Raw genomic sequence first — 27,617 nt, forward strand, 5'->3', positions numbered from 1 at the left:
AGCAAATACTTCCAACTGGAGTCAATTTTAGAGGTATGTACATCATTATACGCTGCAGCTGCACAAGGTCTGACAGCCAGAGCAGGGTTTTAAGGGAAGCCAATATCCATGGTAACTACGAGGCATTATCAAGTACAATCCTGACTGCACAGTAGGACACAACAACATGGGAAGTGACATTGATCCACCCACAGTGGAGCAAGTTTTGTCAGAAAGAAAAAGGGCGATGTGGACACGTTCAGTAAGCAGGGCAGGAAAGGGAGGAGGAGACCTCCTTGGTAACAGCTGAAGTGAAACTTGAACAGAATTGATTTTAAAGAAATAAAAAAAGCAAGCCCAAACTCTCCTGTTTGATAGATCTTTCCACCTTACTTCTCCCCATGTAGCCATACTGATCCATCAATGGATGCAATGCCCCCCTGCACATTTACTACCAGTCCAGACCCAGATGCCAGCCTCAAGTCCTTCATTTCCAACTCCTTAACTCTTCCCACATCCCAGAGTTCCCTACCCACCAGCTCAGCTCCCCCACACACCTAAAGACCAGTCTTATCCTGGCTATCATCCACTCACCCTCCTGCTTACATCCTCTGTGCTCACCCAAACCTCCCCTTCCAACCTCCTCAGCCACTGTCCCACATCCTCCCATCCCCAAGGCCTCATCTCTAGCAAATCCTGCTCTGTGTAAAAGCACCCTTCACTCCTTTGCTCCAGCTCTCACTCTTCCAGCACCATCCATGACTATTGTGCTGTGCTTCCCCTTCACTTCAAGCACCCTGTCCTACCTCAACTCCTCTCTCCAGGTCCACATACCCCACGTTACTCTTTATTTGGGCCTCTGGGATTCTCTTGGCCCCTTCTCCAAGCTTTCCTCCAGCCCTACACCCTCATAACCCCACTCCTTTTCCCACCTGTCTCATCTCTGTCCCACCTCAACACCACCTCAAGTTCTGCTCCTTCTCTCTCGACCAAATCTTCCTCTGCTTTCCACCCACACCCCAAACATCCCTCTCCCAATCCCCACAACCCTCCCCCTTTACACCTACTATCCCAAACCTGCCTAGACCCCAACAGAACCCCTCTCCCCTCTCAGCCCCCACTTCTCCCCCTCACCCCTTCCCCCCTCCAGGCCCCTTTCTCAAACCTCACCCAACCCTCTCCCATCCCATTCCTGCGCCCTCAGCAGTGCCACCACAATACAAACCTCGGCCTTTCCCCAAGCCCATCCCTACCACAGCGCCCCGAGGGCAGCAGCTCTGCTCCTTCTCCAGCCGAGGCCCTCCTCAGCCCCCACAGCCCAGGCCCTCCTCAGTCCCGAATGTCCCCGCCGCCCCTAACCCCCTTCCCGGCCCTCTCCATCCCCTCAGACCCCCGGCCCCGTTTCGGGCCCCTTTTCCCCTCTCAGACCGCCATCTCATCCCATCCCATCCCGCCCCCACGTCTCTCCTCACCGCACCGCCGCCGTCGCAATTCCCGCCGCCGCCTCGCCGCCCCGCCTATTAGCCACCGCTGGCCAATCAGAAGGGAAGAGACGCTGCTTGACCAATCACAAGACAGAAAAGAGATGTCCTGCCTCTCTCCCGGACCAATCGGAGAGCAGCTCGCCTACCCGCAGCCCAGGCAGGGATGTTCTGCGCCTGTGTAATGATGAGGCTTTGCGGAAGAAACTACTAATCCCAGCGGCCTCTGCGGTGCTACGAGTGCCCGTTGGAGACAAACCTCCACAAAACGCGCGGCTCGCCCCCTGCGGGGTGAGGCAGTCTTAGAAGGAGGCCCCCAGCCCCCCAGTGCCCCCGAGGGACCCAGAGTCCCCCCTCCAAAACCTCTCTTTGGGGAATTTCTGGGGAGAACCGGCCCTCCTGGCTCTGCAGCATGGTCTTGGTGCAGCCCCCAAGAGACGCTAGCCTCAGACAGAGGGGGCGAGGGCTGCATCCAAATTTTGGACGATTTAATTGCCTGCATCCCCCAGCAGCCCCAGTCTGAGCCATGCAGGGAGGGCTTGTGCTGATTCCCAGCCCATCTGCAGTGCCTTCAGGTGGTGACAATGTAAGGTGGTGTATGTGATGCTGTAACTGTATCAACGGACAAGAGAAGAGCCACTGATGTCATCTACCTGGACTTCAGTAAGGATTCTGATGCTGCCCCCACATCCTCCTCCTCTCCAGACTGGAAAGATGTGGATTTGATGGATACAGTGGATGAGGAACTTGTGAGATCGTCCCCAAAGAGCGATGGTCAATGTCCCCATGGCCAGATGGAGACCAATGACCAGATGTGCCCCTCAGGGACCAGTGCTGTTGGTGCCCCTGTTCACTGCAGGGGAGTTGGGCCAGATGGCCTTTAAAGATCCCTCCCAACTCAAACCATTCTCTGACTCTCTATTTTAATGGAGCGAGCTAAATAAATAAAGATAACTGAACTCAAATCCCATCAGAGGGATTGTTAAGCACTGAACCCACCAGGGCAGTTTGGACTCTATTAAAACACTCTGCACATCCCTCTGGTGACTCAGAGGTTTTATGTGCAACGACGACAGTGATGTAGCAGTTTTTCTTTTAGAAAGCACAATGTGCCAGCATTGGGGTTTGGGGTTTCGTGGCCCTTGGGATAGCACTGGGTGGGATGGGGAGAGCAGCGTTGTGTGGGATGAGCAATTTTGTGGATGCTGAGCAGAGAAATTCCTTATGGCTATTTATTGATTGGGGAATGCATTGTCTGTGCCTCAACAGTGTGATCCTGACCCCAAATCCTGACACTGCCCCAAGGACAGGTCATGGTCCTCAGCACTGCAGGATCAGTTCTTCATTTATGACTGCAAAAATACCATGGGCATTTTCAGGCTGATGATTTGTTTCATGGGAAGGAGCTCGATGTTGGGGAACAAATGGGGAGATGGCTCTGAGACCTCCTATCCTGGTCTTCTGGGTGCTGGCACCGGAAGTTGAGAATAAATAGGGCAATTTTGAGCTGTATTTGTGGGGTTTTTGGAACCTGAGCCTGAGTTTGATCATAAACAGAGCAGCTCTGGGATGAATTTGAGCATTTTTTGGACTCTGAACCCATACATGCGTGTGTGTACATGTGGACCCATGCTCACCACAGCACCTCCTGAAGTCCTCCCCTACAAAATTGCTTCCCTGCCCTGAAACACTGGTAGAGATTTGCATAAATTTGAGCATAAAACTTCAGCATATGGTGCTTACGAGCCGGTTTCCTCTGCTCATCTCAGGCTCAGTCATGGTGACCCACTGTTGGCATGGAGGGGACATACAACGGACAATGTGCCATGTGTTGAAGCACAATTAGTGTCAGATCTACTTTTTTTTTTTTGCCCTGAAAATGGAATTGCTTTTGCATCCTCCATCCTCCCCTTGTCTCTTTGTTGTCTCAAACGCCAGAGCCAAAAACCAGCTGCAGCCCTCCCAATGGAGATGAATGGAGAGCAGCAACCCACACCCATCCATCCATCCATCCCCAAACCCAAATCTCAGCACTGGCATCCCTGTGGGCAGGAGGTGATGGGCTGCAGCTAATAAGAAGCTGCTGCGCCCTTTGAGCAACAGCTAAATGAGTGTAATTGTGCTTCCATAAAATGCAATTTGGAGTAAGATGACACAAATCCTTGTTGGCCCCACTGAGTGTGCGCCGGTGGTGGCTGTGGGGTTTGGGGATGGTGGGATCGAGTATGGAATAACCAGGAGGAAGGGCTGTGATGATGGTGTGCAGAAGTTTTGGGGTAAAAGTAACCCAGAAGAGTAAATGGAGTAATCTGTGAAGACATCACTTGTCTTTGTTGCATGTATAGGTTTGATGTTTTGAGGCCCTAAAACCAATGCTAGAGGAGGGATGAAGGCTCCAGACCAACCCACAAAGCAGAGTGGACATCGATGGAGGGCTTCTGGTGGGGTGTCACAAATCTCTTCAGCCTCTACACAATCCAAGAGCCACTCCATCCATGGAGATGACCACATCCTGTATCTCCTGGGGCTGAAACAAACCCTGATTTGTTTGCTTATGTATGTTATATATGGTCATATATGTTTGTATGTTTAAGAAATGTCCTCCTAGCCCATTTCAGGTCCCTGCTGCTCTCTCCCCTGCTTTGCTCAGGGAGTCAATGAGAGGTGGGATGAGATCTCCTGGGGAGCTCTGGTCCAAGCGTGCTAAAAACAGGACCAATCCCAATGCATCTAATTGGATGGTGATGTTCTTCTGTTTCTCCCATCCTCATCACAGCTCCTCAGAGTCCTTCCTGAGCTCACTCAACTCACTGAAGCAATGGAAACGCAATGGTTGGATCTTCTCGTGGTTGGATGAGAGGACAAATGGTGCCTGTGGGAGTGCGAGGATCTTTCATCAGGTTCATCCTCACCATACCAGGTGTCAGACTCCCAAAAGAATGGAAACCGTGAGCCTGAATTCTGCCCTCATTCTACAAAAGCAGTGAATCCTCTCCAACCTAAACCTACTTTCTCTCATGGGATTTAGATGCTAGACCTGGAATTGCCACAAAATGGGCATCACACTTAGTGTGATGGCAACCCCTCCCAGCAATCATCTCCCCCCGCCCCCAAGTTAATTAGAAAGACCCTGAGCATCATCACCCGATGTCCTTTGCTACCAACTCAGCCCCATCCAAATCACCAGCTTAAAATCCAGTCTTGGAGGTAATTCCCTCTCGCCAGGCTACAGTGATTCCTCTGGGGGGGGATCCACTGTAAAATTGTCCCCAGAGGGGACAAGGTGCCTGTCCCCTTGCCATTCCCTTCCCTCCACCTTGGTTTGGTGAAAAAGCCCTTCATGAAAAACCACAACAACCTGGATGGTTAAGGGAAGTCTGAGCAATAGGGTTACTTTAAAAAATCAGCTCTCAACCACGAGTGCAGTGGGGAGTGCTTCTCCCCTGGCTCCCCCAAGGCAGCTCTGCCACTTTATAGCTGTTTCATAGGTTTCTGGCTTCTGATGCCTGCCCGGGCATGCACAGAGCAGAGGTCTCAGGCAGGACATTGAGCGTGCTGTTTCAGAGCCAAAGCGAAAACAAAAGGAGCCGTTTCGCTCTGCTATGCAGCCCTTCCCAGGGAGTTGATAGGGGGAATTACCGAGATATGATCTCAGTGGTGCTGCGGATTTGATTATCGAATTGCCAGTGTGGGGTGGTGAAGGATGCTCGGGGCAGTGAAGGATGCTTGGGGTCACGCAGGATGCTCAGAATCGTATAGGATGCTCGAGGTGATGAAGGATTCTTGTGGTCGTGCAGGATGCTTGGGGCTATGATGGATTCTTAGGGCAGCGCAGGATGCTTGGGTGGTATGGGATGCTTGGGGCAGTGAAGGATGCTCAGGGTGGTACAGGACGATTGAAGCAGTGAAGGATGCTCAGGGTGGTACAGGATGATTGGGGCAGTGAAGGATGCTCAGGGTGGTACAGGATGCTCGAGGTGATGAAGTATGCTCTGGGCAGTATAGGATGCTTGGGATGATGAAAGCTTCTTGGGGTCATGCAGGATGCTTGGGGTGCTGCAAAATGCTCAGTGGCTTCCAGCAGGGTTATCCACGGGGGCAGCTGGATGGGAAAAAGGAGGCGATGCTGCTTGGGAAAGGCTGAATGTGGCTGTGCCCCTGAGGTGGGAGCACAGGGACACACCTTCTTTGGGATGGACCCAATGGAGCACATATCCACTCCATTTTGGGGTAAGGGGAGAGATCCCCTTCATTTCCAAATGAAAAGTTTTAATTTTACCCCTCTGTCCATTGAGCTGGGAATTGATTCTCCCCATCCTCCTGCCTGTGATCAGTGCTGGTTGTGCTCATTAAGCCACACTGGAGCAACATATCTGACGAGCCCCTGTGCCCCCCCCCCCCCCCCCCCCCCCCCCCCCCCCCCAGAGCTGTTCTGGGGTAGGGGGAAGCCCATTTCCATCCTCGGGCTGCATCAGTGACAAAAAGGCAACATTTTAAACCCATTATTCCCTAAAAAGAAATTATGGGGTGAATGATGGTGGGTGGCCCCCAATCTCAGTGAATGCCCCACAGCTGAGCCCCCTTGCCCCATAACCCCCCCCAAATTCAGCTCCCCGGGATGCTCGAGGGGACTGCACTGGGTCTGACAGAAAGGCATCTGGGGGTGACACAGCCACCCCATATTCACGCACCGTCCCCAAAACACGATGCCGGAGGACACCCCGCTAAGGGGAACCGGTTCACGACACAGAGGGGTACGGAGGGGGGGGACACACATCCCCTGTCCCCAGCTGTCAGTGCAGCTTCAGCCCCCGGGGGTGGGCTCAGCCCACGTGCTGGGGGCCGGGCGGGAGGTGTGGGGATGGGTATGCACACCGTCTATATATACCACCAAGGCACCGGCGCCGGAGGAGGCACAGAGCAGAGGAGCCGGCAGCTGACAGCACACTGCAGGTAGGAGATGGGCTTCGGTTTGCAACGGATTGGGGGGAAAATTGGCTTTCTTTCTTCTTTTCTTTTCTTTTCTTTCTTTCTTTCTTTCTTTTTTTTTTTTTTTCTTTTTTTTTCTTTTTTTTTCTTTTTTTTTCTTTTTTTTTTTTCCGGGTTTTTTAGCCCGAGCATCATCGGCGAGGCTTCGATTCATCCCGTATTCCCATTCCTCAGTAGGGGTTAAAGGGAAATATCTCCCCACAAAGCAAAATGCACGATGCTTATCTGGGCGAGCACCTGCCAAAAAGTTTCACCTTCCCCCAAATATCCCTTTTTGGACCCAAACTGATTGAGGAACGCAACAGGAGCCCGACGCACGGTGGGGCAGCGGGGTGGCAAGTGAGATGCAAAGGCTTTAGGGTTTGATCTGACACAAAGCACCCGGCTCTGTTCCTCCACCCCTGTGCCGATGGCCTGAAGGGAGAAACCACAGGGTTGGCAAACCCCAAATTATCCCTTTTTGGCATTTTTCTCTTTTTTCTGGGGGGTGATATCCAGGACAAAAGGGGTAGGGAACTTCACAACTTCAACACCGTGGGATGCACCGGGAGGTGCCTGGAGCAGGAGGCATCGGTCCCCCCTCTGACAAAGCACAAAAGGGAGAAAAATGGTTGGGTTTTTGTTTTTGCTTTTTTATTCTTGCCTTCCCCGACAGAAAGCAGGAATGAATGGGGATGGACTCGGGAAGCAGCCGTCTGCCCAAAGCTTTTACCTCTAAATCGCTCCATCGCTGCCCCATCTGTGTTGATCATCTCACCGCAGTCTGTAATTTTGGCCAATTATGGCCAATTACCTGATGGAGGGACTCAACAAAAGGAAGCGCTTGTTTTTCTGCTGAGCACCAGGGAAGCAGGGGGGGCTGCTTCCAATTCCCCCCAAGCCACCGGCACAAAGATTTGGGGCACATTGGCAGCATTGCCTTCCCCTTCGGCTTTTCCTTTTGCTGGTGGCAACTTTGCATCATTTTAATGCTGGAGGAGAGTGGGAGGGGAAGTGTTTTACTAGTGCCACTGGGGGACACCATTGGATAATAGTGGGGTTTGGGGCTGGAAGCAGGTCCGTGCCCTCTGAATCAGGCCTTGCATTCACCTGGAAGAGTGGGGTTTGGGAGGAAACAGAGCAATCATTGGGGCTGACTGAGCTCTGGGCACAGTGCTTGTTCCCCACGTGGTGAGACAGACCCTAACCCTAATGAGAGCATTCCTGGGGAACACAGGGTTCAGCATCCCTGAGCAGCCCCATTTCATCTGATTTCAGCCCAAAGCTCACGCACCGCAGAAAAACCCAATCAACCCAAATCGAATGAATGAAAGCGCATCGCAGCAGCACCTGCTGCCCGTCCTCCTCCTCCTCTCCTCCCTGGTTATTGATGTCAGAGCCAGACCCGGCCGCTATCTGAACCACAGGCTGTATTTTCACCCAAATCCCTCCTTTTCATCCCAACGCTGTCGTTAATGAGGATAATTCGACTCGATACTGGCGTACCCCAGAGCTGTGGGGCTCACAGCAACGTTTTGGAGGATGCTGTATGCCTCCATCCCCCCAGTACCAGGCAGGTGCTCCGCTTCAGATGGGCTGATTGCATTTTCAGGGGCATCGATATGCAGCGCCACCCCTCCTCCTGGCGCTCGCATCCTGCCTGCCCCATAGCATCTTCCAGTTGGCCGTCCAGTAATTCTCCCAGGCTCTGCACTCCAGCTCTCCCGGGGACACTGGGACACTTCCTTCAGGGGCATTGTGGGGATATTGGGGTTTTGCAGTGGTTTTTGGGGGGGTTTGTCCTCTCCTGGGAGCATCCTGCCAATCCTCTGACTCATGCCGCCAGCCAGTTTTAATGAGACTCGGCGAAGATTAAGCCTTAATTCTGGCTCCTTATCAGCTTTCCCTCCAGCAAATGACAAGCAGCTCCGCGGGGCTCTGTGTCACTGAGCTCGAAGGTGACCGTGACACCATGCAGAGTCCCCAGTGCTTCTATCGCAGGATGCCCCCACCTTGGTGGAAAACATGAGCCCTCAGCCCTGCCCACAAAAGCAAACCCACCCTCAAATCCCCCCCAGAATGCCCCTACATGCTGGTGAAGCACAGGTCACAAAGCCACCACCGAGGTCTTTGCCTGTGATGGGCTAAGCTGGGCATGTGGTTCCTGGATACCCATCAGAATGGTGGCAGAAGATTGGAAATCATGGTTTTAGAAGGAAATGAGGATTTCTGGTCTGCTGATGGAGCTTGAAGAAGGTTTTAGACATGTTGCCCATTTCCTTGCCCAGGACATGGCTTGCATAAAGGCACCAAGGTGCCACCAAGGGCAACTCTATCTTTGCTGTCCCCGTGTCCTCAGGCTCACTGCTGGCACACAGACGTCCTGCTTGGGGACAGCCTGAGACGTGCCACCTCACCACGTCCACCTGCTAAATTAAGCCCTGCTGGTACTCGTGTCATGAGATAGCCTGGGAAAATGGAGCTGGGGGTGGGAGGGAGGCTCATTCCCATTATGGTGAGGGCTGAGTGTTGCTCCAACCCATTTAGGAGTAGTGCTGGGGCTCACAGGTTTTGTCTCTGGCTGCAGCCCTGCTGTTGTCACCATGAGGGCCGTGCTCTGGGACCTGCTGCTGCTCTGCCTCTTTGCCCGTGCAAGGAGTGACTGTCGAGGGGATTGCCTGCGCTGCGACCGCCACTTCTACCGGGATGGCTTCGACCTCCTCGTGAGTGCCCCTGCACCCAGTGTGGGGTTTGGGGTAATGAGGTGGTAGGGCATGGGGAGCTGTGGGGTGGTGAGGAGCCTCGAGGGTGCTGCTGTCCTTGTCTCTTCTCCTTGGGCGCATGGAGGGAATGGATGCATGCGGCCATGGTTGTCATTGTACACCACCAAAGTCTACCAAATTGTCCCCAGATTGGCTTGGGGAGCTGCTGGGAGAGATGGCGACAAGGCTCTGATGGCTATGGGATGGAGCTGACATCATTGGGGAGGGTCCAGGACCTGCAACATGCCCTCCTGGCATCCCCATTGCACGCCCCTGCCAGAGGCACCAGCAGCCAAAAGGCCACCCAAAACCTGCAAGCCCCATCAGGACCAACACCGTGTCCCGCTGGGGCTGCAGATGGATGGTGAGATGAAATATTTGGGGTGGGCAGTGATCTGCAGGGCTGCTGAGCCCATGGGAGACGTGGTGACTGAGAAAATTTCACACTGCAAAGGGATGAATCAGCCCGTTCCTGCCTGTAATGCTTTCCTTTCCCCTCCGCTGAGCTGTGGCCAGACTCTGGCCAGGAGCATTTCTTTCCTTCCCATTCCCCTCCACCCACAGGGAAGCACTGACCGCCTATTCATTAGCGACGCTGCAGTGATAAATTTGGCTTACTGTGACAGGGGAAGCTCCTGGGACTGGGAAATGTCCTAGAACTAGTGGGGATCAGACATTCGGTGGGGATGTCACAGCTGACCCAGTATCAGGCCGCTGCTGTCCCAGTGGGGGCAAGATTTGGGGTGCATCACCCTGCGTTTGGCCCTAAAATTTGAAAGCATCAAATGGAAATGTCCAAGTAGTTTCCCAAGGGCTGCAGAGCTGTGACTTCAGGGTAGGAAGAGAAGAATCCCCAAAGTGACTGGCGTGCCTGCACCATCCAGGAACCAGCTCTTCAAAATGTGGATGATCAGCCTATGTCCTGGTCCCCAGAGCCACTGGGGGGGCAGTGCCAGCCCAGGGTGACACCACTAATGCCAAGTGAAGCTTGGAAAGAGCCTCACTAGCTTCTTTTGTCATTGAACGTGGAGGAGCATTGGGCAGCATTTGCCAAGGATGCCCCAAACAACATGAGTTGGCCACATCAGAAGATGTTCCCTTATGAATTAAGGCAACGGGGCGATGGCTGAGGACACTGGGATGCTAGTGGGGCTGTGTTGTGAATGGATGGTAGGACTGCTGATGGCTTTCAAGAACCTGAGTCAGCTGGGGACAGTTCTTTTTTTCTTTTTGTCTGAAGAGCCTGGCTGACATGGACATTGTGAATTGCTGCACAGTTAGATGCTTGAGCTGTAGCTCTCAGATCCCGTGTTGGGATTTGCAGGATCTCTCACCCATGGAAGTCAATGAACCCATGGCAAAGAGTGGTTCTGCCAATGATCTGCCTTGCAGATGGCCTATTCTGGAGGCTGTGAGATGTAAAGCAGCATGTTTCAGCCATAGGATTCCCCACGTTGGCATCAAGAGATTCAAAGAACCCACCATGAAGAAAACTCTGAGATGGAACCACTGCAGGAAAAGGGAAGAGAAGCCTTCCCTCCTTGGATCTCCAGCTTCTTGGGATATTTATTGAGTTTGGCTCTCCAAAGACCTTCTCCTGGATGGTTTCCCCTGGGTGGTTTGCCCAGTTGGCTCTTGGAAAGGGATGGGATGTGGGTACTGAGGAAATGACATGGTCAGGTCACTTTTGGTGGCCTTTGAAAGGATGTGGTGACCCTAGGGACTGAGGGAAGGACAAACTCATTCTTAACATCTGAGAAGCCAGGGCTGGTTGGCCTCACAGCAATCCTGGGGCGGATGGCAATGTCATCTTTGAGAGCTTTTCCAAACACACAAGAAGGTCAGTGGGAGCAGCCAGCATGGATTTACGAAGGGGAAATCATGCTTCACCAACCTGATCACTCTCTGCAGCGAGATGACTGGCTTCTCCTGACTTCTATCCTATGACAGCTTGGCACTGGTGAGACTTCTTTTCATCAGTAAAGGGACTGGAATGGACTGGAGTGAGAGTACAGGAAACCAGAACAGGAAAGAACATGGTTTTGCTGTGAGGATGGCCACATGCTGAGTGATTGTGGTCTCCATCCTTGGAGATAACCCAACTCCAACCTGTCTGGGGTGCCCATGCTGGAAAAGGTCTCCCAAGGCCCCTTCCCACATCCACCATCCCATGGCACACTTAGGGAATTTGGGGCTCATGATGGCTGAAGAACCCCGCAGCACCCAGCAGAGAAAGATGGGACAGGAGTGTAGATGGCAGTGGGGAAGGAATGTGAGAGGCAATGCGGGTTCAGGTGCAATTCCCCAGCATCTCCATCACTTCTGGGAGTCTGAGGATGGTTGAAACCCTGAATTTGGGACAAAATGGTGACTGGTAAGAATTGATGTGCTCCCAGTGCCTTTCTATGGTGTCTTGCAGCATGTTGGTTGGGCGAGAGATGAAGAGAAGCCCAATGATCCAATGGGTGATAGATTAAATTGAAAGAGTAAAGGTTTAGATGAGGTACAAGGAATAAATTCTTCACGATGAAGGTGGTGAGGCACTGGAACAGGCCATGGGTGCTCCATCCCTGGCAATGACCGAGGCCAGGCCGGATGGGGTTTTGGGCACCTGATCTTTGGCAGGAGTTCCTATGGCAGAGGTTGGGACTGGGTGGAACCTCAAAGTCCCTTCCCACTTGAACCACTCTGGGATTCTATGATCTGAAAACAGTCCCCCCGTCTCCCCACACAGGTCTGCATCCTGGAGTGCGAAGGCGAAGCCGTCCCGCGGGCCACCTGGGAGATGTGTGCCACCAGCATCCGATCTGCGCCGCGTCCAGGTGCCGTCGGTGCCGGCGTCCTCGGTGCCATGGAGCCGGCTGAGGCGGTGGCGAGCCCGCTGCAGGTAAGCGAGCTGCTGCGGCGCCGGGACGCCGAAGACGGAGGTGCCGGGATGGCGCCGGGCGCTTTCCCATCGCAGGACGAGGACATTTCCCGGCGGCTCGGAGGTGGCTTCCCACGGGGGACACGCGGCTCGTGGCCGGCGGCCCGTGGGGTGCAGAAGAGATACGGGGGCTTCATCGGGGTGCGCAAATCGGCGCGGAAGTGGAACAACCAGAAGAGGTTTAGCGAGTTCCTGAAGCAGTACCTGGGCATGTCGCCCCGCTCCAGTGAGTACGACATGGCCGGCGACCTCAGCGAGCACAACGAGATCTAGCCGGCCCCGCGGCACCGCGCCATGGACACGCGCACCATGGCCAAAAAGTCAATCCATTGCCCCAACCCCAAAACCTCCGTTAGGAAGGGTTTCTCCAGGAAGCGATGGCTGCTTGTTGGTTTTCTTTATTATTATTGTTTTGTTTTGTTTTGTTTTTCATTGTACCCTCAAAATATCATAATTTTACCCCCTCAGCTCCTACCCATCCTTTGCCCCTTTTGCTTTTTTTGGTTGGCACGTTTTGCCCAAGAAACACCAATTTTGCTCCGCTGAATGGCGATGCTGGATCTTGGGATGCTCCAGTGCTGTGTTCCCCATTCCTAATGGGTGCACATCAAAAACAGAAGGGAAAAAAATAATGGCTTGGAAACACCAAGCCCCAAGGCTGGGCTGTGAGTTCCTACCTCAGTGACACCCCAGAAATATCCCTTTGCCATAGGTCACATTGGGATGTAAGGCAAAAGGGTTTTGTCCCCAACACCATAAAAGTGTGCAGAATGTTTCAGCCTCCTCCTCCCATTAGAAAAAACAAAAAAGACCATAAACCAGACCTGTTGCTTCTGTAAATGAGATGACTCTCCCCCAAAGCATCGCATTGGCAAAACCCAGTGGTGAGCGGGTAGCATCCCCCTGGGCCCAGGAAACAGTGCTGGGATGCTCTGAGCCCCCACCCCACATCCAACCACACCCTGTAACACTGAAATTAAGTAGAATTTTTTATTTCCCTCCTCCTTTATTATTATTTTTGCCTTTTTTTGTTTGTTTGTTTGTTTGTTTTTTTGCTGCAAAGCATCTCCTTAAAACCAGGGGATTCCTTTCCAGCCCCGCAGCCCGCAGGGCAGAGCATCTTGGGGCAAAGCATCCCGGGACAAAGCATCCCGGCCCCTCTCTTGCACTGCTCTCAGCTGCAATTATTATTATTATTTTTTTTTATTATTATTATTTTTATTTTTTCTGTTTTGTTTTGTTTTTGTTTTTGTTTTTGTAGCGTTCCGGCACCGCGTCCCGGCACCTTCCGCCAGGCACAGGCAAAATTAAACCCTGCTCCTGTCCACCCAAGCAGCCTCCAACCTCTCTCTGACGGACCCCAAAGCGCTTCAGACTCGCACGCGTCCCGAAATCATTTTTCTCCCTTCTCGAGAGCAGCCAACCGGGTGCAATTTAAGCCAGGACGGGAAAGGATGAGGCCACCGCCGGAGCCAGGAGTCGTGGGGTGGGGAGTGGGGCAGAGGACTGCGGGGATTGGGAGGGGGGTCCACCCCTCAAAAAGCAAAAAAAAAAAAAAAACCCAACAAAAAAAAGGGATTTTGGCAAAATTTGCGCCCTGCTCGGCCATTGGGAACACCCAATGTGGGAAAACAGTGATTTAACAAGTTTTGTTTTACTCCCCCTCTCAAGTGGCTTTCGGGCATCCCCTCCCAGCATCGCGTGCCCCCCCTGGGGCTCCCCACAGGATTCACCCCCAGCATTTGGGGTTTGCATCCCACCACGGCTCGGTTCCCCCAAAAAAAAAGGGACCAAAGCATGACCCAGCACCCAGGGCTGGGCAGAAAGCACCCGGAAATGGTGTTGGTTGGTTGTTTTTTGTTTTGTTTTGATTTCTTTTCATTTAAAATGATTTTTATTTTGTAATTACTATTTTCTGAGTGCTTTCCTTGAGGTTTTCTATGGACTCCGGGGTTGACTTCTTTGCTCAGCATCGCAGCGTGTGTTTTCGTCGCGTTCCCCCCGGCATGTATTGTGTCCCCGCTGCCGTCCCACCACCGGAGCCCTGGTCTCACCCTTTGTACAAAATAATAATGGTAATAATAATAAGAATAATAAATACCCCACAAAAAAGGAAACAAAACAAACAAACAGAAGCCCACACAACAACAACAACAACAAAAAACACAGGAAAAAAAAACAAACAACAAAAAACCAACTCAACCTTCTCCCTGTTCTTTTTAATTGTTTCATACAAAGGTTTCTCCATTAAACTTGTACATAGCAAAAGGATTAATAAATTAGTTTACTGTTTCTACGATATCAGTGCGACTGGCGACCGTCACTTGGGACAACGCTTACCCTGCTGCCATCCCTGAGGCTCAGCTGGCAAAAAAAAAACAGGTTTTTAGGGCAAAAAATGAGATTTTTTTGTGGCAAATGTGCATGAATCTCAGCTGGGCTCTCCCCTTGCATGGGCTGCAGCAGCGTGGCATGAGAGTCACCCCATTGCTTACGTACCTGGCAGCCCTTCACTCAAAAAAGGAATGGACTGGGAGGTGTTAATTGGGGGAATAAAAGAGTGTTTCAGAACTTCAGACAGAGAGGGGATGCGCCCAAAGGAGTTGGAAATAATCACTGGGGACACACCAAAGCCTGGGCTGAGACGGCGACAGCTCACTGCAGTGATGTCCCCACCCTGCAATACAGGAAGGGTTCTTGGGGCTTTCTTGAATGCCCCCAGGAGCAGATGCCAGGCTGCATTCGTCCCCTGCAGGTGCCACACGGTGCCAGCTTCCATTTTGGTCACTGCAAGGCTTCAGCTTCACCCCACAGCTTCCCAATGGAAATGTGGGGTTGGGACCAGGGGTGCCCAGGCCCCTTGATGGGACTGGTTCTTGTCAGCTCTCCTCCCATCCTTTCCTCCTTTTCCATCACCTTGTGCAAAAATATGGAATTATTCATAGAATCACAGAATGACCTGGGTTGCAAAGGCCCACAGTGCTCATCCAGTTCCAACCCCCTGCTGTGTGCAGGTCACCAACCAGCAGCCCAGGCTGCCCAGAGCCACATCCAGCCTGGCCTTGAACGCCTGCAGGGATGGGGCATCCACAGCCTCCTTGGGCAACCTGTTCCAGTGCCTCACCACCCTCTGGGGGAAAAACTTCCTCCTCATATCCAACCTAAACCTCCCCTGTCTCAGTTTAAAACCATTCCCCCTTGTCCTATCATTATCCACCCTCATAAATAGGATTCAGGCTTTGTGCACTGTGCATGTTCAGGCATTCTGCACCAGCAGGCAGCTTCTGAGCTGGGCAGTCCCATGGTGAGGGCTCTGCACAGGACATGGGTCAGAAACCCACCGGGTTCTGCATGCACCCACCTCTCCTTGCAGATTTCAGCTTGAAAACTTGAAGGACCGGGCTTTATGAGGAGGAAAACCAACAGAAGAGGAAGGATGCACCACCGGTGGGCAGACACTGCTACCTAGTGGTGCCACAAGCCGTTGTGCCACAGGGATGGAACCATGCAGGGCACCGGACCCACAGCGCAAAGACCAGGCAGAGCCGGCGAGCTATCAGGCAACTTTTCTTTATTTCTTATAAAATATATTTCATATCGCTACTGTAAAAATTACATTTCACATTTGCGTTCTTTTAAAATTTTTTCTTTTTTTTTTTTTTTTCATTTTTTTTGGTTTTGGGTTTTTTTTTTTTTTTTTTTTTTTGTTTTTGTTTTTGTTTTTTTTTACAATAAAAACAATACTTGGAAGACAGCTGAGAAAAGCTCCAAGACAGAAGATAACATCCTCCCAGCCCAAGAGGGCAGCAGGGTCCTGTGGGAGCACAGGGATGAGCATCCCTGAGCCCTTCCCCAAGCCACCACCCTGTCACCACTCCCAGCATCACCCGATGGCAGCAGGGCACGGTGACAGTGCAGGGTCACCCTGCACTCAGTTTGGGTGCCAGCGGGGCTGGAAAAGGAGAGCAGCCTCCAATTAGTGCCCAATTAAAAGGTTCCTATTTACATACATACATACACATGGCAGACAGCTGGAGTGGGAGATGTCTCCAAGCTGAGCTTGTAGTCGGGGGTTACCCACGGTGGGTGGGATGGAGTTTAGTGAGACCAAGGCTGGAAGTGAGTGAAGAAATAATGAAGAGATGGGAAAGGGAAAAAAAGCAAGAAATGGGACACCAGCCAACCTGACAAACCACAGAATCATAGGCTGGCCTGGGTTGCAAAGGCCCACAATGCTCATCCAGTTCCAACCCCCTGCTATGTGCAGGGTCGCCAACCAGCAGCCCAGGCTGCCCAGTGCCACATCCAGCCTGGCCTTGAAAAAATGACACAACGCCTGCTGTCACTGCAGCAGAAATACAAGTTTTTTTCCTTTTAAAAGTGTAAAAAAATCCAAAATACTCCCAAATTGAAATAAAGGAAAGCCAGGAGCTAAAGGACAATTTTGTCCCATTAAATCCGTACCGCAAAAGCCCTCAGAAAATAAAGCTGTGTGCAACCCTGGGTGAACACCACCAGCACAGAACAGCCCTGTGCAGGGTGACCCTGGGGCTGTAAGTGCTATTGGCTGCAGAGGGAGGCACTGCTCCCCAACATCTCAGGTGTCCCACCATGCCCTCAACTCAGCGGGCAATCAGCCACTCATTCCAGAGCCATTCCTATCTTTTTCTTCCTATTTTTAATATAAAAATCACCTTTAACAGTAAGCAGAAAGTTATTGTCATTTCCATTTGCAGAAATTCAAGTTCCCATCAGTGAAAAAATATGATTGACTACAGGAGGGGGAGGCAGTGCGGATTGTCAGACGCTACACCCTGGTTTGGGGGACAAAGCCCCGGGGGGGTGACACCCCCACATGGCTTGTGTGACATTTCCTGAGCGATGGGGACCCAAACGGGGTCACTCTGTTTGGGGCAGAAAGGACAAGAAAAGCAGGAAGGGAAAACTTCTGGGTCTGAGTCGTGGGAGCAAAGGCACAAGGTCTGAGGGAACCACAACTAATCTTTTCTGTTTAATTATTAATCTCCATAGTCTGAGCGACCCGCGCCTTCAGCATCACAGAAACCTGTCTGTGCTGCTGCAGGGACCAGCAGCAAGCTTGGGTGCTGCCAGCTCTGCAATCCAAATGGTAGCAAATGCCCCAGGGGCTCTTCTTTTTTCTTTTTTTTTTTTTGTCCCTAAATAAAAAATAAAAGTCAGGAATAAATTCCTACTTTTGAGCAGTGCAATAACCCCAGCACGCAACCCGCTGCTACCAGGATGCAGAGCGTGAACCTGCAGAGCTGTTCCTGCAATAGACAGCTGTGGGGATGGCTGATGGCAGTGGGAGAGGAAAGGGCTTTCCCAGCATGGTAGTCCCAGCAGGGATGTGATCCTGAGCCAGCTACTGTCCAGGAAAAAACACGGGCTTTGAATCAGACCTGCATGAACACACTTGGGATGCATCCTGGAGGAGTTTTGCTCCTGCTTCCTGATTCTGAATCCGCCCATTTGGTACCAAAGATCAAGCTCTGGAAGGAGATACTGTTTAGATATACAAAATTACAAAAAGAGGTTGACAAGCACCAGTATTACACGTATGCATCTATGCCAGAGCACCAACAGGGCGTGCGTCCATCCAGCAGCAAAACGATGCTCTCCCAGCCACAGAATTTGCTTTTTGAAGGGAGTTTTTGTCACACCGCACGGTCCTGAACACCAGCCCAGGCTCGAGCCTTGTGCTGGGATCACACTTGGTTGTGCCTTATGGGCTGTGATTATCAAAAATGCAGCAAAAAAGAGGAAAAAATATCCAGGACACAGACTTGCCTGCTGCCAATGGGGTGCAAAAGCAAATTTTAAGATCGTTCACCAAACTGGGGCCACGCTGTGATGCTGAGAAAAAGCTCTTCCCAGTCCTCCCAGCTTGCCAGCTGCCTTTGCTGGTGAAATCAGGAAGATTTCTTTGTTTAAAAACGAACAAACAAGCATTTGCTCTCAGCCTGCTTTTGAAAGACACAGCGAGGGCCACGACATAGTTTTTCACGGAACTATGCAGATGTACAAAGCCTAAAAGGAGAAGGAATACCTGCTTTTGCTTTAAAAGCTCTCAAAGCTTTCCTGATTAAAGAGGCTTTTGCCCCAGACGCCTCCAAAACAGACAAACTGGAAGCAGAGACACGTGCAGGCTCCAGCTGCAGAGTGAGCAAAGAGCACATCCATGAGGCAACGAGGAGAGCCACCCCAAAAACCAGCCCTGCCTCGTGCTTTTAAAGCTGCAATAGTTCGTGATGCTTCAGGACACGAGCGATTTGCACTTCATAGAAAGTGAAAGGACAGGGGAAGCTGCCTCTGTGCCTCACCCTGACTGCACTGCAGCAGCTCGGGAGATCCTAGCGTTGACCTGGGCAATGCAGGGAGCTCTTTGGTCCCCAGATCACCTGCAACGTCCCCCGAGTGCTGAGCCATGGCTTCCTCCTCCCAGCCTCAGTTTTTAAACTGTACGAACGGGAGATATTCTTCACGTTTTACAAAAACAGATTTGGGAAAAAAAAAAGTGTTAAAAAAAAACAAACCAAAACAAAACGAAAAGAGCAAACCCAGCTGATGTACAATATACAGGAGGAGGAATTCACACGCAGCTCTGGAGGGCTCTTCTGGAGTCCCAGCAGGTGCCTCCAAGGTCCCTGGGTGCAGCAGTGAGGGACTCCAGTGCTCCTTCGGGCAGGAGCAGGGAGGGAGGTGGCACTGCAGGGCCATGCTCAGTCCAGGAAGCGTTGGCAGGCTTTTTTCCACCGGCAAGCTGTGCACCACTGGTCCCGGTGCTCGATGCCGTACACCTTACGGCACTTCTTGGCTTCACCACGAACTTTCCTGCAGAGGGGCAAAGAAATAGAAAATGTGCCCAATATTGCAAACTTTCAGAGATTTGTGTCTCTGCTACACCTTGAGCATCATTTGGTTGATGTGCAGGAATGCACCCCTCTTGCTCAGGGTGTACTTTGCACAGCGAGAGCCTCACCTGGTGCCAAGGGGCACGCGGGGCGGCGAGGCGACGATCAGGTGGGACTTGAGCATCGGCGTGGGAGGTTGGGGTTCACTGAAGCTGAGTGACCGGCTCCGGACCTGCAGGGACATTGAAGACCATGTGGGATAAGGCTGAGGATGTTTACAGCCAGTAGGGAGCCTGGAAACTCCCAAAGGCTCAGGAAGAAAGGATGAGGACTCACCGGTGACAGGGATGGGAGAGTCGAGGTGGCAGTGGCCCAGCTGATGCTGGTGAAGATGTGTGGGGACACTGGAATCTGGATGGAGGGCAACGCCTGTGAGGGAAGATGGGGCAGTCAGCATTAGCCCTGGTGGATTTTGTTCCTGTGTGCCCACGGGCCATCTCCTCCCTGCAAAGACCAGCTTGAGGCAGCCTGAGGTGCCTCCCTTGAGGTGGGGAAGGAATCCCCCATGCAATCCCTCCTCCAAGTGGTGCTGGTGAGCCACTGTGGTAGGGGACAAGGGACAGGGGCCGCAGCTGGGGCGTCTCCAGGTTACCCAAAGCGCAGGATCTGGCGCGGCCGCATTCCATCTGCGGCTATCTGCAGCAGAAGGGTGTGTTGCATACCACTGCCACATAAATGCAGGCAAGCCGCAGCCATCAGGCAGCCCCTGAGCCCCTGCCCAGCTGCTAAGGGAGCAGGAGGTGGCACCAGCTCACCTGGTAGGCATGATCAGCCTGGATGTGCCAGAAGGAACTGGGTGCAGACTGACTGAGCGAGCTGCTGGCCAGAGCAGGTTCCAGCATCGGTGGCTCCACCAGCAAAGCCTCCGGCTTGGCCAGGGCTTGCTGGATGATGATTGGGGCAGACACCGATGTGGGGCTGGTGTTGGTGGTTGCCTCTGGTGCGGGCTCCTCCTTCACCTGCACTTCAGTGTAGTAAAAATCCTCTTCCCGTTTCCGCTGGTCACAGTCAGCGCTGTCTCTGCCAAGGAGAAAAAGGGAATAAGACTGAATATGCAGCTCCTGTCCCAGGGAAGGGAGGTGCCCAGCTTTGGAGCTCTCACGTTTTTAAAGTGTCACGCTGGCTGTGATCAGCACAGCCCCTAGTTCTGCAACAGCACTTAGCACTTTGAAGGAAGATCAACACATCTTTCAGCACCTCCAGAAAGGCTGATAGTGACCAGGCACTGCTCAAAATCCCCTGCTTTCTCACTGAGCTCATTTAGCATGGCTGCAGACAAGTCCTGAGGTTCATCGATCAGGAAAAAAGCATAAAGGATCTGAGTGTTTTCCCACTATGATTATCTGGCACTGGATGGCAGTCCAGCACTGCCCACTGTAGCACAGCCCTTCCACTGTCATCGCTCCTGAAGCATTTGAACAACTATAGAATCATAAAGGTTGAAAAAGACCTCTAAGATCATCAAGACCAACCATCAAGACAGAAGGAGAAAAATGCATATAAGAAAAAATGTACAAAAGCACAAGCAAAGCTTTTGTACAAAGCTTCCCACACCCCAAGTTGGTGTACTGAACACAGACCCGAGCCAGGCAGATTAGCCCCAAGCACTCCAAGTTCTTGCCTCTGAAAACTTCCAGTGCTGAAGTTGAAGCACAACCCCCCAGATCTCCTGCAAAGCCCAGGGCTCCCTTGCTACAAGGTAGGGACAGGTGACAGCAATTCAAGTGGCTGAGAACAGCTGGGCTCAGTGCATTGGAACCAAGGCATCTCTGATCTTGGGGATATTTGCTGAAAGAAGGGGACTGCTGGCTGCCAGCACGTTCAGCATAAGGGTGCAAAGATTTCAGGGTTCAGTAAGAGCTGAAACTTGTGCCTTACCCGAGGTGCTGGGTCTTGACGTGCCGCTTGATGCCAACGATGGAGCGCAGGACTTTGCCACAGTTCGGCCACAGGCACTTGTACATCACCTTCACTGAGTTCTGGAGGGAGAGACAGCCTATGTCACCAACTGCACGGTGGCAAGGACCCCTGCAGGGCCACACCTATGGTTCTGGGGTCCCCAGTACCTTTCTCTTTCGCGGAGCCGGCTCGTCGAGAAGAAAGGGATCGGAATCGGTCTCAAAGCCATCATCAGCTGGCGGGGAGCTGAGTGCCTCGCTGGAGTGCTTGGGGCTGCCCTCAGGATGTGGGGGAGATGGGGTGGAGATGTCGCTGCCCCCACTCCAGTGCCCGCTGGTAGTGCTGCTGCCGCTGTCTGACACGTCGCCGCTCTCCTTCCAGGGATCGCACGCTGCCCGTGATGCTGAACACAGGGAACACACAGCCACCATCACCATAAGGCACTGAGAGCAGCCCTGAGGCTAGATAAACTGTGGCAGCAGTTTGCTTCTAGTTTTAAATGTTTTAAGTGAAGCCTTTGCACCTCTGCTCAGTGCCAGGTCCCAGCTTTATCCCATTTCCCCATAAGCACAACCCTGCAGGGGACAGCCAGCACCAGGGCACGCACATTTCCCACGGCTCCCAGCTGCTATTTTTATCTCTCCAGCTTCATTTGACTCCTTGGGAATGAAAGAGCCTCTAAAAAAAGGAGCAGACAGGCGGTGCTCCCCAGCCTGGGGCTCCCCGGCCTCCCAGGAGGGTGACAGACAGCAGGGTCACCCCATTGGCACGATCCCAAACAGCACCAACGGGCTCCTCCAGGAACCAGCGCTGCTCCTGCTCACCTCCAGCCCAGCACAACCTGTGCCCCAGCTGCTATTTGGCACTGAGCTCAAAGCTCAAGAAGGCCCCTTCAGCATCCAACAGGCACAGTGTATTTCTCCACATTCCCCCCCTCTTTTTTTTTCCCTGGATGTTGTTATTTTTATTTTTCAGTGCACACTCACGGGGGATGCCACTCTCGCTGGCAGGAGGGCTCTGCACCACAGGGCTGCAGGAGAGGCTCGTCAGCACCATGGCTGCAACCATCTCGTCCATCTCCACAGCTGCGTCAGCTTTCCTGTGTTGTAGATGGAGAATGCACAGAGGAAAAAGCAGGGAGACATCCTGTTAAAAGCAGGAGAGCCAGCGTGCAGAAGGGTGGTTCATCTCACAGAGCAGCGTGGCTCCCACCACCCTCTTGCAGTCTTTAAGTCTTCAGGAAAGACTTTTTTTTTCCTCCCTAAAGCAGCATTTGCAGAAAATAAATCCCCTTAATCCTGAATGCAGCCATTCCCTGGATAACCCACGCTCTGGTAAGGCGGAGATATCCCCAACGCCTCACTCCGTCACCATAAAACCAGGCATGAGCACTGCAGGAGCCCCTTCCCATCCTGTCAAGATACTACCAGCCCCAGGCACGAACCTCTTGGGGACATCAATGCTGTTGGACACAGATCTCTGCAGTGCCTCAGGCACATCCTGCAGCCTCCAGCACGTATGTAAGCCCTGTTCTGGCTGCAGCACCTTCACTTTGTCGCTGGGTGGGTTGTGCTGCTCCACCAGCCCTGTGCACTCCTGCCCGCTGTAGGTGACAAGAACCTGAAAAACAGCCAAGGAAAGCATTATTGGTGCTGCGTCCTGATGCACAACCCCACTGCTCAGGGTCCTTCTTTTGCAGCAGGGGGATACTGCAGGGTGTTTGGGGGATGAAGGCTGTCCCAGAGCTGTCAGAGAATCACAGAATGGCCAGGGTTGGAAGGGACCTCAAGGATCATGAAGCTCCAACCCCCCTCCACATGCAGGGCCACCAACCTCCCCATTTCATAGCAGCCCAGGCTGCCCAGGGCCCCATCCAACCTGGCCTTGAACACCTCCAGGGATGGACGGGGCATCCACAGCCTCTCTGGGCAGCTGTTCCAGCACCTCACTGCTCTCATAGTAAAGAACTTCTGCCTGACATCCAACCTAAATCTTCCCTCCCTCAACTTCAAACCATTTCCCCTTGTCCTGCTGTTATCAACCCTTTCAGAGAGTTGATTCCCCTCCTGTTTGTAGGCTCCCTTTAGGTACTGAAAGGCTGCAATGAGGTCATCCCGCAGCCTTCTTTTCTCCAGGCTGAACAAGCCCAGCTCCCTCAGCCTGTCTTTGTAGGGGAGGTGCTCCAGTCCCCTGATCATCTTTGTGGCTCCTTTGGACCCTCTCCAACAGCTCTCTATCTTTCTTGTACTGGGGGCTCCAGACCTGGACACAGTACTGCAGATGGGGCCTCACAAGAGCAGAGTAGAGAGGGACAAAAACCTCTGTGTCCCAGCACACCAATGTGGTGACAGCGTTCACCCCAACCCCACTGCTGAGATCTGCCCTTGGAGCAAGCTCCCCAACTCTGTCAACTTCACATTCAGCTGCTCCTCTGAGCATCATGACTTTGGATGGACTTTTCTCCATTGAATCTGCCCGCTTTTACTTTGCCTGCAGGTCATGTTGCAGCAAGGATGCCCACTACTATCACACCCCCTGGGAAAGCATGTAGATGAGAGGGTAAAAATCCAGAGGAGAAAGAGGTCTCCTGGGCACAGTGATCCTAAAGTCACATCCCAGCTCCTCCCATCACGGCTCTCATGACCAGCAAGAGACATTCAAACCTCACCTGCTCCTCTCTCGCAGTGTCTCCCTTGCTCCTGTGGGCTGTTTTCCAGCACAACCACCCATGAGCCTATTTCTGTTAATGGAAATGGATCTGTGTCCAAAGAAGTTACATGTCTCTCCAGCTATTTATAGGCACAGGAGCATCTCTTTATGGAAATGCTGCGGGTGTCACACGAAGAAGCTGACATGGGATGGACACAGGCACCCATGCATTGACCAGGGAAAAGCACATGGGACCATTCCAGGTGAGACATCTGGCAGAAAGAATGAGGTGGAAAAAGCCACAGCTGCTGGACCAAGGCTAAAAGAGTGAGTGCCAGATCAGTCTGATCTCACTCACAGCTTCCAAAATCCATACCCCTTATCCAACAATCCCAAAAAATAAAGAGGCAAGGCTTCTCTCTGAACACCATCCGTCCCTGTGAGTGAGGCACTGCACAGGGAGGTGGCATCTCCTTTTGACACCAATCCCAGCTGTGTCACACACACTACTTTTAAGTCATTTCCAGCAGCAAAGCAAGTGAGCAGAATCCTCTGCACTGGAGCACATAGGAGAAAACAGCTCTCACTGTCCTGTGGCTTGTAAACACACGGCAGGAGGAATCTGCCCTTCCCACAGCACAGTGCTGGGCACAGGAGGAGCCAGAAAAGTGAACAGGGGCCTTATTTACACGGCCTTTCACAAGCTCTGCCCTTAGTAGCTTTTATAGGTCTGCAGGTAGAAGACAAGAACAAGCGCTGCTCCCCACCCCAGGCAGCACAAGGCCAAAGCACAGCCACCCACAGGACTGGACAGGCATTCTGGGGGATCCACAGCATCCCAGTCCTTCCTTAACAGCTGCTTCACTGGCTGGGTCTGTGCCACCAACCATGCCCAAGTGGGGTCTCCAGACCCCTTACCCACAGACCCTCAACTGGGGTGGAAAAGCTCTGAAGCTCAAGCAGGTGACATGGGGATCAACACCTCCATAAAGCAAAGCTGGGGGGCTCCTTGGTGTGCTGGCATCAACATGGGTTATGGCACAAGCTTATGGAAGAGAAGTCCACCAGGAGACACTGCTGTATGAAAACCATCTCCTTCAGCCTCAAATAACTGATGCCCAAGCTGAATGTGGCTCTGGGCAGCCTGGTCTAGTGGCTGGCAACCCTCCCTGTGGCAGGGAGGTTGAAACTGATCATCTGATCATTATGGTCCTTTTCAACACAGGCCATTCTATGACTGGGGAACACCACTGAGAAGTGTCCAGCCTTCTCTGGACAATCACTTTTGGCTGGGATCAGAGGCAAGAGAGAGATCTCAGCTCGAGGCAACGTATTCCAAACCCAACACCAACGCCCATCAGCAGCTCTCCCTAATGACAGCTCCCCCCCGCAGCTACAATTAGGAGGAGCCCCAGGAGTTTTCTCCCCCTGCCAACGCACAGCCCACATCCAAAAGCCTCCTTACGTACTTGTTGCCGGCGGCTGGGGCTGGGAAATCTCGGTGCCAGGCCGCTTTCCTCTGCAGGCTGCGTGCAGGACACGTCGTCTGGCAGCACGGCGTGCATCTGGGGAGCTGCCAGGACCCCGTCAGCCAAAGCACCGGGGGCAGAGACACGGGTGCCGAGCAGGGAGCGCTTCCCCAGGCGCCTGGACAGCACGCTCGCCATCGCGGCCACGCTGCGGGTGACAAAGACATGATGGCATTACCACCAGTGCAGGATTGCAATGCTCAACCGGCAGCATCGACCACATCGGGCACGTGGGGATGGTGGCATCGCTCCCCCTGTCCCACGGCTTTCATCCTTAAAGTCATCACAAAAACCTCTTTGGAGAAAGGGGAGCAAAGGGATGAGTTCCCACCTGAGCCTTCTCTTGATGCCTCCAGTATAAAGACACAGCATGGAGACTGGGGACACCCCCCAATAGCATCATACTGTGTTTTGCCCCCTTATCTCTACTCACACTCCATACAACCACACTCCAACTCGAGCCCAAGCTGCTTGGCACCCTGCTGCCCCTCTTGGGGCTTTTGGAAGCTTCCTGCAAGCTGGCATCTCGCACCCAGAACCTCCAGAGCCAACAGAACAGCTGCTCCCTCCTGTTATGAGAAAAGGTTGAGGGAACTGGGCTTGTTTAGCTTGGAGAAGAGAAGGCTCCGGGGAGACCTCAGTGTGGCCTTCCAGTACTTGAAGGGAGCGTAGAAACAGGAGGGGGAACGGCTGTTTGTGAGGGTGGATGGTGATAGGACAAGGGGGAATGGTTTTAAACTGAGACAGGGGAGGTTTAGGTTGGATATGAGGAGAAGTTTTTCCCCCAGAGGGTGGTGAGGCACTGGCACAGGTTGCCCAAGGAGGCTGTGGATGCCCCATCCCTGCAGGCATTCAAGGCCAGGCTGGATGTGGCTCTGGGCAGCTTGGGCTGCTGGTTGGTGACCTGCACACAGCAGGGGGTTGGAACTGGATTAGCATTGTGGTCCTTTGCAACCCAGGCCGTTCTATGATTCTATGAATCCCTTGAAATGATTGGGATCACATCTGCTTCCAGCAGACCCCGTGGCCTTTGAAGGCCAGATCCCATTTCGGGATCTGAAAAGCACAAAGCAAAGCAAGGAGAGCAGGCGCTGCATTCACCGCCGGCGGAGCTGCCCCGAGTCCTCCCAGCTGTTTGCAATCATGCACTGCAGGGGTCAGCGCCGGCACCGCTCCCAAATTCTGTCTTGCTTCCATGCCGGCTGTGCATTTTGCAGTTTCCAGCTCTGTGCACCGCAGCAAGGCCTGGGGAAAGGAGGCACTTTGCACGCATCGTTTAGCAAACAAGGAAAGCTTCGTTTTGCCAGAGGGGAAGGTCTGGGGCAGCAAAGCCCCGGCTGCTGCTTGCTTCAGGTTTGCAGGCAAACTGCAGGAAAGGTTGCTGCTCCATGCATGCATCTGTGTGCATGTGCATAAGTGCAGTGTGCGTGCACGTGCACTATGCATGTGCACACATGTACAGCAATTGCAGCACAGCCCAGTTTTCCTCCTTTTTCATACAAACTAAAAAAAAAACAAAAAAGCAAAAAAGAAAACCCAAACAAACGCCAATGGTTCCTCCGAACGCAGCTGAGCTCCTGCCACCGACCAGCAAAGCAGACCATAAAATCCATCCTTGAAGAGCCTTGAAGTGCTGCAATAAGTGATAACAAAACACAACTTTTCCAGCCGGCTTCCAAAAGCTGCCCTCTGAAGGCAGAGCTGTTCGACAAACCGCAGCACGACACAGGCAGGGAAACAGATATCTGCACAGAGCCATCTGCAAAGTTTGGGGTTTTGTTTAAAGAAAGAAAGCTCCTGAGAGCGGGAAGGCGACGGCTTGGTGCAGCGCCAGGACGTGCAGCACAAAACCCATAAAGCAGCTCCGGCCAGGACAGCAAATTCCTCCTCCCTCTCCAAACGGAGCAACGATATTCTTTTGCAAAAGTAAACTAAGCGCGTGGGGAAAGCAGGCGGGCAGCAGTCCTGTGGGGTGATTCCCGAGGAGAACACTTTTGGAAGAGGCCTAAAAATGCACTTTCCGGCACAGGGAGGAGCACGGAGCGGCTTCCCCCGGGAAAGGGCCCCCGGGCTGGCGCTGCAGGGAGCCCGGCCCTGCGGGAAGGCAGCCAGGAAGGAAAAGGCGGCAGCGGCCGAGCGCAATTTGAAGCTTCGATGCAGGCAGCAGGACGTGGGTGCAGCAGAAGAGGCGCGCAAGCAAGCAAGCGGGAGTATGGGCATGCATGTGCGTGGTCATGCATGTGCGTGGTCATGCATGTGCGCGGTCATGCATGCATGTGCAAGTGTGTGCAAGCGTGCACGGCACGCGTGCAAAATGGCATTGCCAAGGGCAGGCGGTGTGTGCCCAGGCCTGCAACGGAGGGAGGCACCGGGTGGGGCACGTGTGCGTGGGGCGGGGGGAACACGAGTGGGGGTGTGGGGGAGAAGGGGGGGGGTGCTCACCGGGCGCCGGGAGGCGGGGCGTGCAGGCAGAGAGCATTGCTGGGGGGCGT

The 27,617-nt window shown here is 53.0% G+C and overlaps 2 protein-coding genes across 3 annotated transcripts; one reads left to right on the top strand and one right to left on the bottom strand.

Moving 5' to 3' along the window:
• The first annotated feature begins 6,386 nt into the window (after positions 1-6,386).
• On the top strand, positions 6,387-13,594 carry PNOC (prepronociceptin). 2 transcript variants are annotated; one of them, XM_042883534.1, is made up of 4 exons: positions 6,387-6,413; positions 9,016-9,151; positions 11,925-12,342; positions 13,378-13,594. In XM_042883534.1, the coding sequence occupies exons 2-4, from the start codon at positions 9,032-9,034 to the stop codon at positions 13,425-13,427; spliced, it is 588 nt and encodes a 195-aa protein (XP_042739468.1). In that variant the 5' UTR covers positions 6,387-6,413; positions 9,016-9,031; the 3' UTR covers positions 13,428-13,594. The 2 variants fall into 2 exon arrangements, with proteins under 2 accessions (XP_042739468.1, XP_042739469.1); XM_042883535.1 differs by having other exon boundaries at positions 11,925-13,594.
• Positions 13,595-16,465: 2,871 nt separating this feature from the next.
• On the bottom strand, positions 16,466-25,780 carry ZNF395 (zinc finger protein 395). Its single transcript, XM_042883556.1, has 9 exons — positions 25,066-25,780; positions 22,392-22,567; positions 21,934-22,046; positions 21,115-21,350; positions 20,927-21,027; positions 19,804-20,068; positions 19,325-19,417; positions 19,117-19,220; positions 16,466-18,968 (listed from the first exon to the last, which is right to left on the bottom strand). The coding sequence occupies exons 1-9, from the start codon at positions 25,261-25,263 to the stop codon at positions 18,857-18,859; spliced, it is 1,398 nt and encodes a 465-aa protein (XP_042739490.1). The 5' UTR covers positions 25,264-25,780; the 3' UTR covers positions 16,466-18,856.
• Between the last annotated feature and the right edge of the window lie 1,837 nt (positions 25,781-27,617).

The sequence above is a fragment of the Lagopus leucura genome, unplaced genomic scaffold (assembly GCF_019238085.1).
Source record: "Lagopus leucura isolate 7727_CA_CO unplaced genomic scaffold, USGS_WTPT01 Super-Scaffold_100038, whole genome shotgun sequence".
Taxonomy (NCBI): Eukaryota; Metazoa; Chordata; class Aves; order Galliformes; family Phasianidae; genus Lagopus; species Lagopus leucura.

Bases quoted from the DNA above. Each gene is read 5' to 3' on its own strand.
- PNOC (XM_042883534.1), top strand. From the start codon at position 9,032: ATGAGGGCCGTGCTCTGGGACCTGCTGCTGCTCTGCCTCTTTGCCCGT. The intron at 9,152-11,924 runs GTGAGTGCCCCT...CTCCCCACACAG, and splicing joins GGGATGGCTTCGACCTCCTC to GTCTGCATCCTGGAGTGCGA. The intron at 12,343-13,377 runs GTGAGTACGACA...TTGTTTTTGTAG, and splicing joins GGGCATGTCGCCCCGCTCCA to CGTTCCGGCACCGCGTCCCG.
- ZNF395 (XM_042883556.1), bottom strand. From the start codon at position 25,263: ATGGCGAGCGTGCTGTCCAGGCGCCTGGGGAAGCGCTCCCTGCTCGGC. The intron at 19,418-19,803 runs GTGAGCTGGTGC...CTTCCCTCACAG, and splicing joins AGGCTGATCATGCCTACCAG to GCGTTGCCCTCCATCCAGAT. The intron at 19,221-19,324 runs GTGAGTCCTCAT...ATGTCCCTGCAG, and splicing joins CTCTCCCATCCCTGTCACCG to GTCCGGAGCCGGTCACTCAG.